The 15,945-nt window shown below is 37.0% G+C and overlaps 1 protein-coding gene across 3 annotated transcripts in view; it reads right to left on the bottom strand.

Annotated features, from left to right (window-relative positions):
- Positions 1-1,006: 1,006 nt before the first annotated feature.
- Positions 1,007-15,945, bottom strand: part of adcy6b (adenylate cyclase 6b) — a 41,387-nt gene continuing 26,448 nt past the window's right edge. For all 3 annotated transcript variants that reach the window (XM_051879904.1, XM_051879906.1, XM_051879905.1), the window contains 17 exons: positions 15,810-15,937; positions 15,572-15,730; positions 15,296-15,437; positions 12,687-12,815; positions 10,679-10,707; positions 10,192-10,339; positions 9,981-10,078; positions 9,787-9,874; positions 9,498-9,614; positions 6,928-7,083; positions 6,537-6,712; positions 5,310-5,336; positions 4,365-4,497; positions 4,006-4,269; positions 3,457-3,661; positions 3,194-3,318; positions 1,007-2,610 (listed from right to left, as the gene is read on the bottom strand). In XM_051879904.1, the coding sequence (XP_051735864.1) occupies positions 2,482-2,610; positions 3,194-3,318; positions 3,457-3,661; positions 4,006-4,269; positions 4,365-4,497; positions 5,310-5,336; positions 6,537-6,712; positions 6,928-7,083; positions 9,498-9,614; positions 9,787-9,874; positions 9,981-10,078; positions 10,192-10,339; positions 10,679-10,707; positions 12,687-12,815; positions 15,296-15,437; positions 15,572-15,730; positions 15,810-15,937 (2,253 nt within the window). In that variant the 3' untranslated portion in view covers positions 1,007-2,481. The remainder of the gene's footprint in view (positions 2,611-3,193; positions 3,319-3,456; positions 3,662-4,005; positions 4,270-4,364; positions 4,498-5,309; positions 5,337-6,536; positions 6,713-6,927; positions 7,084-9,497; positions 9,615-9,786; positions 9,875-9,980; positions 10,079-10,191; positions 10,340-10,678; positions 10,708-12,686; positions 12,816-15,295; positions 15,438-15,571; positions 15,731-15,809; positions 15,938-15,945) is intronic.

Raw genomic sequence — 15,945 nt, 5'->3', positions numbered from 1 at the left:
TCCACGCTAATATATTTTTTTCTGTTAAACATGTAGACATTTCAGTGTTGCTTTGAACTTTTATATATGTATAAATTTAGATGACGTCGAATTATTTAATTAAGGCTCAGGAAAGGATGTGGTAAGTTAACAAACTATACCTCAACATATATAAATTATTAACTGGGATGCAATTACATTCAATGCCTCTTGTATCGCGTAAGTGAAACCGAATACAGATTTATTCAGACATTTGAGAAAGGCACAGGACAAGAGGAAATGGGGTCGGTACTTCAGTAGGAGAGAATCGTGATTACAAACTATCGACTGACATGAGACTGCCACTGCTGCTACTTGAAGAAAAGACACCAAGCTGAGCAGGGACAAAGAGAAGAGTCCATTAACACAACAATCACTAGAGCCACTCACAGCCAACAATGGCCTGTCTGTCTATCTGTTAGCTTCGTTTTGAGGTATTAAATTCGCTTCATGTACAGTAAAGGTTGAAAAGGAAAGGAAACCTTTTTAACGAGTTAACTAATGGCACATTTCCTAATAGTGTACACTTTATCCCATGATTTCAAATGTATTATAGGCCTACTACCTATTATATTTATCCAACATCAAATTTACATTGTGTAAAAACATCATTTAAAAATGTTGGACAATCTGTTGAAACTATATTAAATTGTAAAAACATTTAAGTCATTTTAATTACCAAAAACTTAATATTTAGTCCCAGATTTTGCATGTAACTGTTACCAAGATTTTATGGTGAAAATTAAGATAAAATTTAGACTACGGGTTGACAGTCACCTTTACTTCTGAAGGATAAGCGTTTACTTACCACTTTAAAAAAAAGTATTTTAGGTTCTATTTTACACAATATTTGTGGAAAGTGCCTAAAATTCACTTTTTTTTTGTCTAGCTTATGACTTCGGCCTGTATGCCAACTCTGCCTCTGTTGCACTTGACCTTCATTAAAAATTAAAATGAAAAGTAATATGAAAAAATGCACAAACTAGTGTTGGGTGGATAAGCTATTGAGACATTATTCTTTAATAAAACACCCAATTTATTGATTTGCCACCTTTTCAATGAAAAAGATCCTGAAAGGTCCATGTACCACAAACATATTTTAACTAAAACCTTATGTGCTTTTATGTCTATGACAAGGTGAGAATGTTAAACATACATGTACATTCATATCGGAAATGCATGTTAAAGATGGGGAAGGATGTTTCTTGCGACACAATTATAAAGTCAAAGATACATCTACACAGTGAGAATGGTACAAAAATACTCTGCAGCAGTGCTAACTATGCATTTGACTGGTAATTGCATAATTTTAAAAAATGTTGACAAATGTGCAAGCATGACTAAGAACGCTCAAGAGGAAATGCTGAAATGGATTTATGCTGAACACTGTCAAAATAACAACTTTCCAGTCCAGACACTTGTCGGCAACCATTAAACCCAACGGGCCTCTGTCAGCACATTTATACATATTTACAAAGGTCTTAAGAAGTCTGTATCATTGCTGACTATACTGTGCTGGAATTATATGAGCTCTTGGTCATATTTGGGTTTATTTTTTCCATTAATTTCTACTGGTATTAATTTAGAGCTACAATTTGTGTAACACATTTATAAACATCAATGAGAGGGAAATGACATCTGCTAACAAATGAACACAGACATATGAAAAATGTAATCTGATTAGCACTTAATCTGGCAAAAAAGCTATTTTAAATTCACTTTATAAACCTCACAGTGAGCTTTTATGCCCTTTAAAGATAACATACACACACCGTCCACACACAAACAATAAAGTAAATGAACATGACCAATTAAATTCGTCCAACACCATTCTTTTCCTTCATTTAAGTTACCTCATTTGTACACAAATACTAAAAGGGAAAAACATGTTGATCACTCATAAATCATACGAACTGTAAATACAAGTCACTGTAATTAGGATTCTTGTTCCTAAGGCCTTCAAAGAAGACAGACATTTTTTGCTTTAGTGTTTATAATATAGTATGGTCGATGTAGTCACAAGAGGCCAACAAAGGAAACCCAGACAATTCAAACAGTTTACCAGATGTGTGTAGTGCTCCTATATCAAATACTTTGTTCTTTGGTCAGTTTCTTCTTGCTTCTTGCATATATAATCATTTTTTATTTACATGTCTTAAAACCTGTCAAAATAAATAAGGAATTCAAATTTTGGTATGGAAGAAGTCTTTTCCACAAAATAAAAATGAAAACCAAGATTTCTTCAAAGTCATCTCCATCTAAGGCAATAGTTCTTCATTAAATCTTGCAGGTAGAGCGTACCTCATTATTCCTAATAGGTGCATATATAAATACCACACATGCCCACTAATGCTCGTGAGCGAGAGAGCTTATGAGTGGTTATATTTGGATCTGCTCAAATCCCATTCAGAGCATTTGTTGTCCTTCCTGCATTTCAGTGCATTGAGAGGCATTTGGTCAGTGTTAACTGCAGACAGGACCACTGTTGAGGAAGTAAGTGGTCATATCTCCTTTCCCCTTCACTTTCACCAGTCCACGACACTCCAGCTGGTAGCCCTTACTTTCTAGGACATGGTACAAGTCAGTGGTCACCTATAGGAATAAAGAACATTTAATTATATACGCTAAATGCAATTCTAATTTGCCAAAAATGAAAGGTGAAGTGTGTAATTTCCGCAGCACCAAAGTGAACTGCAAAAATAACAGTAGTTTTTGAACAACCAATCCAACTGTCTGCCACTGGTCTGATAAACTGATAGCCCTGCCCCCAACTCGGGCCATTGTTTGAACCAATGTTGCAATGCCAAGCTGGTTGGGATACTCAAACAAACAGAGCAGTATTTTAAAACCACCACAGAGCCACATCCTTTGGAAATCAACCAACAAAGCCTTGCATTAACTCCACGCATTTAACTGGGATAGAAAGTATTTAGAATTTAAATTTAATTTTAAATTACTTTTAAGCAACTAAGTAGCTAAAAACTACAAATTCACACAAAACTCCTGCAATGCTGAACTGCAACTGCAGTAACATGAAGATAGAGGGCAGCACCATCTTTGTAAATGCAATCTTGAACATATAGTCATGACCACAGGGAAATGAATGGGGGATTCTCAGTTGTGTTTTACCAAAAATAGTCTTGTATAAGCAATGAGTTTATTATGATGTCGTTACCTGGATACGATCAGGAACACCTGTGCTGTCCATGCGACTGGCCACATTCACGGTGTTGCCCCATATGTCATATTGAGGCTTTCTGGCTCCAATCACACCAGCAACTACTGGCCCAATGTTCAAACCTGTGGCAAAAATACATTTGTCATTGTCTGCTCTTACATAGTAGCTCTGAGAGCCTGCAAGACAATTTCTAAACATTGTATGTATGGTGTCTTCAGAACATGAATATTTTCAGGTGTTCACAGTAATGAATTACTTGCCTATCTTCATCTGAAAGTTGTTGAATGAGTGTTCGTTGATGTACTTCATCTGTTCTCGTAGCCTCATGGCATAGTCAGCCAGAGCTAGAATGTGTGTGCGCCCCTCTTTGTCATACGTAGAGTCGTTCAATCCAGATGCTGTCATGTAAGTACTACCGATAGTTTTGATCTTCTCCAATTGCTTAAATTTCTCTTCAGAAATGATCTATTAACAGTAAAGAACATACAGAATAAGCTGGGGTTTTTTTTTTTACACAAATGTAGCAACACAGAAACACGGTGGCAGCCATGTTGAGACCACATGACCAGTTGAATTTTATTCGGTTTATCTTGGTAATATCTAATTATAATTCTATTTAGTCAAAGAATAAATTAATCATGCATGGCAAATACTTGTAATTCATACTGCAGTAACTGAAAAAGCTGAAAAGCTTTTCTGTGGCACTTTTGCCTCCACACCAGTAGATGTCAGTATGTAGTCCAAGAGTACTGTAAAATCAAACAGTTTTCTCTCTTCTGTTTCAGATGCAAATGACACAATCTTTTTACCTCATCAAAGTCAGCGATGATCTCATTGAGCAGTCTTAGGCATTCCACACCCTCATTGTTGGCCTCCAGTTCAGTGTAGAACTCTGAGAAGTTGCTTATAGAGGCAAACATAACGGCCACACATTCACATGACTGGTAGTAAAGCTCATCGTTTCGACGTTCTCGCGCGAGGAAGTGGGCAGCCACATCTTTGGGCAGGATGTTGTGAAGGAGACGGCGGTTATAAGCCTGCAGCTCCTCCATCTCCTCTTTCTCTTCAGTGGCCTGGTGAGGAATGACAGCAAATAAGCTGGGATCCAACTACTGGAAATATATTTTCGATAAGTGGTCAATTCAGAGACAGACAACAAGGGACACACCTGTAGCTTCCACAGGAAATCAAGGCGTGCGGTGGACTCGACCTGCTGTGCGTGCAGATAGAGAGCCAGCACAAACACAGTGAGGATGACTGGAATCGACACCCTCAGAGACACTTTAGTCACCGTTTCCTGGCTATGTGGGAAAAGAACAACACAAATAGATTTGAGTTTGCCAGAGACTGAGCAAAGAACATGACAAGAATATTAGGTCATGTTAATCTAATTATATATTACTGTGTTGTAGATCATACTATAATAATCTATACTGTACATCTCATAACAGTCATATTTTTCAAGTATTTACAATTATGGTTTTGGCAAATGCTTTAATGCGACTTGAGGCCCGTTCACACCAGGGACGATAACTATAACGATAATAACCATAAAGATATAGTTATAAAAACTGTTCTAAATATAAAAAAAAGAATAGCAGAGTTCGCACTACAACTATAACGATAATGGCACAAAGAAACAATATCGTTGGAATCACTTTGAGAACGATTTTTTCTAGCTGATGAATGATAAAACATTGACAGCCAATCAGAATCTATTCTGCTTTAAAGAGCTTGAGCATTTAAAGTGACAGGCGACACTGCAGCACAAACAGAACGTTATTGACTGCTGGTGTGGAGGCAATATAGTTATTGTTATCAGTGTGAATGGACCTTTACACTACATTCAAGGTACACATTTACATTTTAGCAGTTCTTGCTTTCTCTGGGAATCAAACCCATGATGTTGGCATTGCTAGAGCCACGCCCTACTGTTAATATGCAACTGTTACTGTAGCTACAGGAAAGCCCAATATAAATAGCTTTTAAAACATACTGAAACACACTACATGCAAACATTGGAATCTAATTTCCACTCATATTCTAAAGCTCCTTCTGTCTTTGAACCATCTATCTTATATTCATGGAAAAATAAAGCATGACATTAACTCACCAATAATTTGTTTCATTGAAAGAATACCTGTGTAAAACAGACATATTTCCATTAGTGACCAACATGACCTACAGAACATATACCTACTAATGATAAATAAGCACAAACACCCAGAAAAATAATGCTACTATATGGGTCATTTGCATTAAATGATACTGTTTGTCCCCATATATACTTAAAGGGTTAGTTCACCCAAAAATGAAAATTCTGTCATTAATTACTCACCCTCATGTCGTTCCAAACCCGTAAGACATTCCTTCATCTTTGGAACACAAATAAAGATATTTTTAATGAAATCTGAGAGCTTCATTACCACTTTCCAGCCCAAGTACCACTTTCCAGCCCAAGAAAGGGAGTAAAGACATCATTAAAGTAATCCATGTGACTCCAGTGGTTGAACCTCAATTTTATGAAACGACACAAGTGCTTTGTTTGCACACACACACACACACACACACACACACAAAAACATAATTTACTGCTTTATTTACAAAATATTCATCTCCAGTGCGTCTTAGGGGTTTGGAATGACATGAGGGTGAGTAATTAATGACAGAATTTTTATTTTTTTTATTTTTTGTGAACTAACCCTTTAACGGGATACATTAACTTAATTTAATAGATTTAACTGTTTAGTGTGTAATTTAAAGACATTTTATAATAAATTCTTTTACATTTTTCAATAAGGATTTCAGTCAGTTTGCATGTTCCTATTAATCACTATTACATTTTAATTGAGAGAAAAATCTACCTAAACATTTTAAAATTTTAACTAAAATTTTATTGAAATTAAAATATGCTTTAATAATGGCATGTAGCCTATAGCAAGTATTTTGTCAATTAAATAAACATAGCTTCAAGTAAATGGTTAGAAAAATTAAAAGCACATAGTTCTATTGTTCTTGTCAATACTGTTTAATTTCACAGATTTTATTATGTAGTACTAGATACCCAACTGAGTCAGTACTTTGTACTGATGATACAGCAGAAAGTCTTGTATTTTTAATTTTTTTTTAATTTTAGCATCAACTAAACATGCCGACTTTTTACACATCTACTCTATATGTTTGCAGAGAATATCAGTATCTTTGTACTGATAATACTGTAGAAAAACTTGTAGTTGTTGTAATTTTAGCATTCAACTTAATGCTGACTTGACATACATGCCGACTTTTTACACATCTACTCTATATGTTTGCAGAGAATATCAGTGGTGGGAACACTCACAGTGCATTGGCGGTGACCAGCAGGTCGGCGTTGTCTAGCAAAGTGACAAGGGGCCACTCTACTAGCAGCAGAAAGCAGGCCTGGATGAAGAGCATGAGGACCAGCTTGCCTATACTGCTGATGTGCAGGTACACCGAGCAGCACAGCAGAGTCAGCAGCACACTGTATGTGAAATACTAGGAGCACAGGAACCCAACCAGTCAAGACCATCTCACAACATGCCATGATACTATAACCATGACAACAAGGGCAAAATCATAAATGTTTCAAAATAAATCCATAAGTTGTAGAAATTCTACAAACACAATTTTTCACTCAGTCTCTGTGAGCAAAACTTTGAGTAGAGAGTATCTGAACACAGTAGGGAGACATCATACATGTACAGACTGACCTCGGGTAAAGGACATGCTGAAGGCTGCTCGGGATACAGGAAGAAAGGGTCCCCTGCTGGTCCAGTCAGATTGTACAGCACACACAGTGTGACTGAATCAGAAATATTCAGCTGTCCAGCCACACATTCTAGAAGATCCTCCCGGTCACAGGTAAACTGAAAAGATAGAGAAATTAAAAATTTAGAAGTGCAAAACTTAACTGAAAAGGTGTACAATACATTTTTTAATTAAACATGTTAAGCGTATCCAGTCAGGAATCAAGCAAAAAACATTTTAAACAATTTGTTCACTTTTTTCCTTAATGGAAAATTACATTTTTCTCCAATATTTGTTAATTGAGCATTTACTTATTTTTAATATTTAATAATCCTAAATATTAAACATAAATAATAAATAATTCTAAATATGTATCCAGGATATGAATGAAAAAAGCTGTCATCTCCTCCTATTGAGACTGTGACTGAAGTAACTGAAATAAATATACTATTACTACTACTACCTCTACTAATACTTGTACTACTACTACTACTATTTCTACTTCTGCTACTACTATTACTACTACTACTACTACCACCTCTATTACTACTTACACTACTACCACCTCTCCTACTACCACCACTACTACTACTTCTTATACTACTACCAACTCTCCTACTACTACTACTAACTCTTCTACTACTACTACTACTACTAACTCTTCTACTACTACTACTACTACTACTACTGGTGCTGGTCATATAATTAGAATATCATCAAAAAGTTGATTTATTTCACTAATTCCATTCAAAAAGTGAAACTTGTATATTATATTCATTCATTCATTACACACAGACTGATATATTTCAAATATTTATTTCTTTTAATTTTGATGATTATAACTGACAACTAAGGAAAATCCCAAATTCAGTATCTCAGAAAATTAGAATATTACTTAAGACCAATACAAAGAAAGGATTTTTAGAAATCTTGGCCAACTGAAAATTATTAACATGAAAAGTATGAGCATGTACAGCACTCAATACTTAGTTGGGGCTCCTTTTGCCTGAATTACTGCAGCAATGCGGCGTTGCATGGAGTCGATCAGTCTGTGGCACTGCTCAGGCGTTATAAGAGCCCAGACTGCTCTGATAGTGGCCTTCAGCTCTTCTGCATTGTTGCGTCTGGCATATCGCATCTTCCTCTTCACAATACCCCATAGATTTTCTATGGGGTTAAGGTCAGGCGAGTTTGTTGGCCAATTAAGAACAGGGATACCATGGTCCTTAAACCAGGTACTGGTAGCTTTGGCACTGTGTGCAGGTACCAAGTCCTGTTGGAAAATGAAATCTGCATCTCCATAAAGTTGGTCAGCAGCAGGAAGCATGAAGTGCTCTAAAACTTCCTGGTATACGGCTGCGTTGACCTTGGACCTCAGAAAACACAGTGGACCAACACCAGCAGATGACATGGCACCTCAAACCATCACTGACTGTGGAAACTTTACACTGGACCTCAAGCAACGTGGATTATGTGCCTCTCCTCTCTTCCTCCAGACTCTGGGACCCTGATTTCCAAAGGAAATGCTAAATTTACTTTCATCAGAGAACATAACTTTGGACCACTCAGCAGCAGTCCAGTCCTTTTTGTCTTTAGCCCAGGCGAGACGCTTCTGACGCTGTCTGTTGTTCAAGAGTGGCTTGACACAAGGAATGCGACAGCTGAAACCCATGTCTTGCATACGTCTGTGCGTAGTGGTTCTTGAAGCACTGACTCCAGCTGCAGTCCACTCTTTGTGAATCTCCCCCACATTTTTTAATGGGTTTTGTTTCACAGTCCTCTCCAGGGTGCGGTTATCCCTATTGCTTGTACACTTTTTTCTACCACATCTTTTCCTTCCCTTCGCCTCTCTATTACTGTGCTTGGACACAGAGCTCTGTGAACAGCCAGCCTCTTTTGCAATGACCTTTTGTGTCTAGCCCTCCTTGTGCAAGGTGTCAATGGTCGTCTTTTGGACAACTGTCAAGTCAGCAGTCTTCCCCATGATTGTGTAGCCTACAGAACTAGACTGAGAGACCATTTAAAGGCCTTTGCAGGTGTTTTGAGTTAATTAGCTGATTAGAGTGTGGCACCAGGTGTCTTCAATATTGAACCTTTTCACAATATTCTAATTTTCTGAGATACTGAATTTGGGATTTTCCTTAGTTGTCAGTTATAATCATCAAAATTAAAAGAAATAAACATTTGAAATATATCAGTCTGTGTGTAATGAATGAATATAATATACAAGTTTCACTTTTTGAATGGAATTATTGAAATAAATCAACTTTTTGATGATATTCTAATTATATGACCAGCACCTGTACTACCAACTCTCCTACTACCTACTACTACTACTACTACTACTACTACTACTACTACTAATAATAATAATTTGCATACATAAATACTCCAAATTTAAGTTAAATTAAATTGATTCCAGAGTGCTGGCGAGGAAAGGAGTACTGATATTAGTGTTGAATTATACTGACAAACAGAAAAAACGAACAAACTTTTTTTTTTAAGCAGCAACAAACTCTGACCAGAATCCTACCATATTAACAAAGGCAGAAATGAAGAGAAGCAGAATCGTAAAGACTCCAACGAGCGTGCTGTTGAGGCGGGACTGAACGATCCTCTTTGACACTGTCTGCAAGGTAACTGGAAAAAGCTGAAATAAGACAAAGTTACAAAAGAGACAAAGACGGAAAAAGCTGTGAATAAATTAGAAAGCATTCAATTTCAAAAGCCTTATTGATTGCATATTAATTTGAATTGAAATTGTAGTCTACATTTCACATGTACTGTACAAATGTGAAGGATCAAGTGAGGTAGTGACTGACCTTAGCACAGGAGTAAATGGCACATATAAAGAGGACATGAGCGAGAATAATAAAGATGCTGATGAACATGCCCAGCATTAACGGTGTACTGCAAAACAAAATACACAACATCATTCAGACATACTGCAAATATAGATCTCAGCATTAATTCAATTTCTTTTTATTATTAATATTAATATTTCAACATCACTCACTGTGGAAATATGATGATTTGTATAAAAACAATGAAGCAGAAGACAAGGAGGGTACAGGCCACATAACCACCAAAACGATCATCTACCTTTTTTGAATACTAAAAGCACAAAAAAGTGGTTACTGTTAGATGTTCAGACATTTTTTCAGTACTCTGAGGTTGTATCAGTGCTGGACAGTGTTAAATACACATTTTACAGGCTGTCTATGGACCTTTTTCTCCAAAAAAGGTGTTTGGAATGTGAGCAGGAACTTCTTGACATGGTCTTTCCTCAGCTGGTCGATGCTGCGAGCATCAATGGCACGGCCTAAAAACTCATCAACCTCGTCCTCTGGATTTAGAGCCTCTTGGGTACAACGGCTGGGAAAAAAACATACAGATGACAGCAAAAAAAAAATTACATTAAATGTAAAACATTAAGGTACTGTATAAAATCCATAAAGGGATGGCATAAAATGTAGTTTTTAATATTAAAGCTTTTAGTTCATCCTTACAACAAACTACTAATTTTGATCTATTATGTATTAGTGGTCGTAAAAACTGCTTTCCTGCAGTGAAACCTAGTCTAGAATATTCATTTTATTTTGCCTCTATCCTAGAGCGACTCACAGATTGTGAAAACAGCCTGTGAAATCTAACCCATAAGCCCCTGCAGAGCCAGAGAGAATGGATTTGTGTCCTAATAAAACCAGAACTCACTTATCTTTGCTGGAGGCTTCATCTATGCCCTGAAAACAGACAGGTAGATTAGTTACAGTTGACAGTAAAAACACAGTGGAAGCAGAAAAACACATTGTGAGCTTCATCTCAGACAGCTCTGAAGCCAACCCCACAGAGCCATTGCCGCTTTAATTAACACTCAGGGACTTGGAATTACATTCAGAGACAGAGAGTGAGAGCTTAACAGAGACAAGGAATGAGTCTTATCTCAAAAAATTACTTGAGAAGGAAATCTAAGACAATACTGTACTTTTTTTTTTAGAATAATCTGAAATATATATATATATATATATATATATATATATATATATATAAGCAAATATATAAAATGTTTAATGTACAGTATGTGTTGTATTATTTTAAAGCTGCAGTCCGTAACTTTTTTGGGTTAAAAATAATCCAAAATCAAAATTGTTGAGCAAGTACATAACCAGCCAGTAGTCAAAACTATCTCCTTACTATCTCCTCTAGCTTGTAATATGTTTTATAATTCGGGTGGTACTGGTAGGTTTCCGCAGGAAATTCAAGCATGCAGCCGTTTGTCTTTGCATCATTACGTCACATCTGTTTACATAAAGAAGGGAGTCCCAGCTAGTAGGCTATATTGTATGTGAGGATGCTGCAGGTGGTGGATCATTTATAGCCTTTTCTCACAGCAGCTGGAATGCTGATGTTGTTAACTAACAATTTGAGAACAATAATAAAAATTTGCATGATTTGATGTGATATGAGCTAAGCGATCGTTAGATTTAATCACCGTTGGCAGCGCGATTTATTGTAATGTTTTTTTTTCTCAGTTGGTCAGAACAAAAGTGGCAGATTTATTACTTACTTTTTCAGATGACATTTTCCAGTGAAAATTCTTATTTTGGTCATACTTCCAAGACTACAATCTGTGATTCTGAAGTACAGTATCCACCGGTGCGGTGACTGACAGCCACACATTCTCCTCAAAGCATTAGATTAATCTGCGCTGAGGAGCCGTGCCGATGCACATATCACGTAAAGATGATAATTCTGCAAATAACTGCAATTGCAGGTTTCGAACAGAGATGGCGACAAAGAGGCAAAACTTACAGACTGCAGCTTTAAAGAATATAATTTGAAAATTTTAATTAGTTTTCTTACTCCATTGGCAATTTTTTCACATAAAACTTCAATTCAACATACAATTTTGTTTTAAGGATGTTAAGATATTTTTTACACAAAAAAATACTAATTAAAAAAAATTATATATATACGTATATATATTCTAAACAAGATAAATTTACTTGACAAAACAAAACTAAGATAATAAATTGTATTTTAGTTTATAGTATATTTTGTTACATGTTAATATACATTTGTATATATATATATATATATATATATATATATATATATACACAAATTTTCATTTACAATGTATTTTGAAGACACATAATATTAAAGAATATATAGTAAAATAAGTTTTCTTGCCTCAATGTCAAAATGTTTTTGTTTTGTTTTTTTTGTTTTTAATCAAACATCATTAATTCACAATTTTGCCTTAAGTAAATTTGTTTTAAGGATGTTAAGATATTTTTAAAAATATTACTACTAATGTAGATTAAAAACATTCTTTAAATCTTATGAACAAACACAGCATTTCTAACATATTAAACTACTGGAAAACCAATTAATTCTTTACATGTAACTTACCTGTAAAAAAAAAAAAATTTTTGTCCATATTGTGCATGAGTTTTTTTCCCCTCACTATTAATACTATCTGACAAAATATTTATTTGTCATGCTATTACTGTCCCTGCTTTTTTCTTTGTGACACTGATGGAAATCAGAAAAGTCATCGCCTGGAAAGGGGAAAAAGCAATTCACACATAGGCAGTGCCAAGCTCCAGAGAAAATTGGTTCAATTATGACTTGTTGCTACACTCATAAAGAAGTGCAGGGGAGATCAGTCGGCGTGAGCCATCAGAGGCGAAGTGAGAGTGGATGGAGCAGAGCTCACCATCTGTCTGAAAACTTTGGAATCTTTAGTCCTGGAGAAAGATCTGTCAGGAACCCAGCGCGGAATCAGACCCTCTGAAGAGTTGGCTCTAGCGCGCTGCATCTTAGCCATCATGGCTTTTTCCTCTTTCTGCAAGGGAAATTTGGCACAAAGAGAAAGGAAATTAAACCATACTCCAGCAAACTCAGATAAATAGAAACTTTATTGATCCCCAAAGGGAAATTCAGTCTTTTGTATCAGGGCATAACAAAACACAGCTCCCCCACCAAATATGATGCAATTGAGATTCCCTGTTTAAGAATTTGCAGAGACCAGGGGTTAGCATGACATTAGCAATGAGTTTGTGTGTAAATAGTAGGGCTCTGACGGTCAACTTGACAACCGCCCCACCGCGGTGGCTGAGTACCAATGACGGTTATACGCCAAAACCCTTTTTCTTTTTTTGGTATGCGAATGCTGTTTTATGTGAATATTATGACACGAGTGAAGCACAAAGCTTTGTTTACAAAAGAAATAATAAGTTAGCAATTCAATGCTATATCATAACTATGGAACTGTGCCGAATGAGAGAGGGACATGAGCACCTAAATTTAAACCATTTGTCGGCTTTGTATTCTGTTTTGCGATCCGGTCACTCGATTTTCCACAAATTACATGAGTCATTCCACTGGACATGGAATCTCATGTTTCCAAATCTTCACTCACCTCTCATCCATTTTCGCAGGGGATTGTAAATGTTTCTACCTTTCGTTCACTTTTAATTACTATATTCGCATCCTTTACCGTGATAAATTAAAATGCTGTACTACAGATACCTTGCACGTAAAATTGTATTTAACATAGTTTGTGCTTGTTAGAATTTTAGAATAGACTTGGATTTCACACATGGTTATAATTTAGTTTAACTTTTTCTGACAGCACAACATCAAATATATGTCTTGCACCTGCAGAAGATTAAAATTTGCTCTTTAGACCTTTTACAACAAGTGTCAGTTGCTTTGGAGCATCTGGAGAAGCCATGAAGATATTAGACAAGAGATGGTCTCTGTCCTGCTTGTGTCCCACAGCGCAGAGCGGTATATGACGACACATTTATCTTTTTGGGGAAATATAAAACCAATATTTTTTTATTTATTTTAACTTTAAATTTAGGTTACCATTATTTACTGATATTTATTTCAATGTTTTACAGGCTGTAGTGTGTTGTTTCACTAACGTATATATATATATATATATATATATATATATATATATATACACACACACACACACACACATATATACACATATATATATATATATATATATATATATATATACACACACACACACACATATACACACACACACACTATATTGCCAAAAGTACTGAGACACTCCTCCAAATCACTGAATTCAGGTGTTCCAATCACTTCCATGGCCACAGGTGTATAAAATCAAGCACCTATAGGCATGCAGACTGTTTCCACAAACATTTGTGAAAGACTAGGTCGCTCTTAGGAGCTCAGTGAATTCAAGCGTGGTACCGTGATAGGTTGCCACCTGTGCAATAAGTCTATTCGTGAAAACTCAGCCACGAAGTGGTAGGCCATGTAAAATAACAGTGGGGTCAGTGCATGCTGAGGCGCAGAAGTCGCCAACTTTCTGCAGAGTCAATAGCTACAGACCTCCAAACTTCGTGTGGCCTTCAGATTAGCTCAAGAACAGTGCGTAGAGAGCTTCATGGAATGGGTTTCCATGGCCGAGCAGCTGCATTCAAGCCTTACATCACCAAGTGCAATGCAAAGCGTCGGATGCAGTGGTGTAAAGCACGCCGCCACTGGACTCTAGAGCAGTGGAAACGTGTTCTCTGGAGTGACGAATGCCAGGAGAACGGTACTTGCCTGACTGCATTGTGCCAAGTGTAAAGTTTGGTGGAGGGGGGATTATGGTGTGGGGTTGTTTTTCAGGGGTTGGGCTTGGTCCCTTAGTTCCAGTGAAAGGAACTCTTAATGCTTCAGCATACCAAGACATTTTGGACAATTTCATGCTCCCAACTTTGTGGGAACAGTTTAGGGATGGCCCCTTCCTGTTCCAACATGACTGCGCACCAGTGCACAAAGCAAGGTCCATAAAGACATGGATGAGCGAGTTTGGTGTGGAGGAACTTGACTGGCCTGCACAGAGTCCTGACCTCAACCCGATAGAATACCTTTGGGATGAATTAGAGTGGAGACTGCGAGCCAGGCCTTCTCGCCAACATCACTGCCTGACCTCACAAATGCGCTTCTAGAAGGTCAAAAATTCCCATAAACACACTCCTAAACCTTGTGGAAAGCCTTCCCAGAAAAGTTGAAGCTGTTATAGCTGCAAAGGGATGGGCCAACTCCATATTAAACCCTACGAATTAAGAATGGGATGTCATTAAAGTTTATGTGCATAAAGGCAGGCGTCCCAAAACTTTTGGCAATATATATATATATATATATATATATATATACACACAAACACACACACATATACACACACACACACCCCCGCCAACCATTACCACTGGCGGTGGTATAAAAAATAAATAAATAAATAAATAAATAAAAATAATAATGTCCATATTCCTGCATGTGACTGACCCGTTTCTGACTGCAGCCCAACACAAAAAACGTCTCAATGTTGTTGTTATTCAAGTATGCGTTTCTCTCCCCTCCATGACCTGGTTCCACTTCATAGTCACCATTTAAATACTGCAGTGTGGCTTTGGTGATGTGGATCCGACTGTAAACATTCACAATGTTAGAATTTTAGTACAGTCACTGCTTAACACAAATCTCTACATCCTTTACAGCCAACGTTAAATATGAAACTTCTTAATACTGATCACATTTTTGATGGGTAGTGTTCATTTTTACCCTGCTTGGCCTCCCGCCTCCATCTGGTTGGCCAGTGTGACATCGTTGGACCAGACATCAAACTGCCATTTGCGCAGACCGAGCACCCCACAGTGCACGCGGCCGCTATGTATGCCCACGCGCATGTTCACGTTCACTCCTGTGACTTCTCGCACCAATCTGCACATGTACATTAAATGAAAAATGTGTTGATGAGGAAGAGAGATCGATATTGAAAATGATGTGAAGAGAAACTTACGATATGGCCTCAATCATGTCCACTCCCATCTCTACACAGCAGTGTGCATGATCTGCCCTCGGCTCCGGAAGTCCAGACACACAGTAATAACAATCTCCGAGGATCTTGATCCGCAGACAGTGGTTTTCCTAAGAAT

This window comes from Ctenopharyngodon idella, chromosome 22, assembly GCF_019924925.1.
Source record: "Ctenopharyngodon idella isolate HZGC_01 chromosome 22, HZGC01, whole genome shotgun sequence".
NCBI classification, from domain to species: Eukaryota; Metazoa; Chordata; class Actinopteri; order Cypriniformes; family Xenocyprididae; genus Ctenopharyngodon; species Ctenopharyngodon idella.
This window is presented reverse-complemented; position numbering and strand designations above follow the sequence as displayed.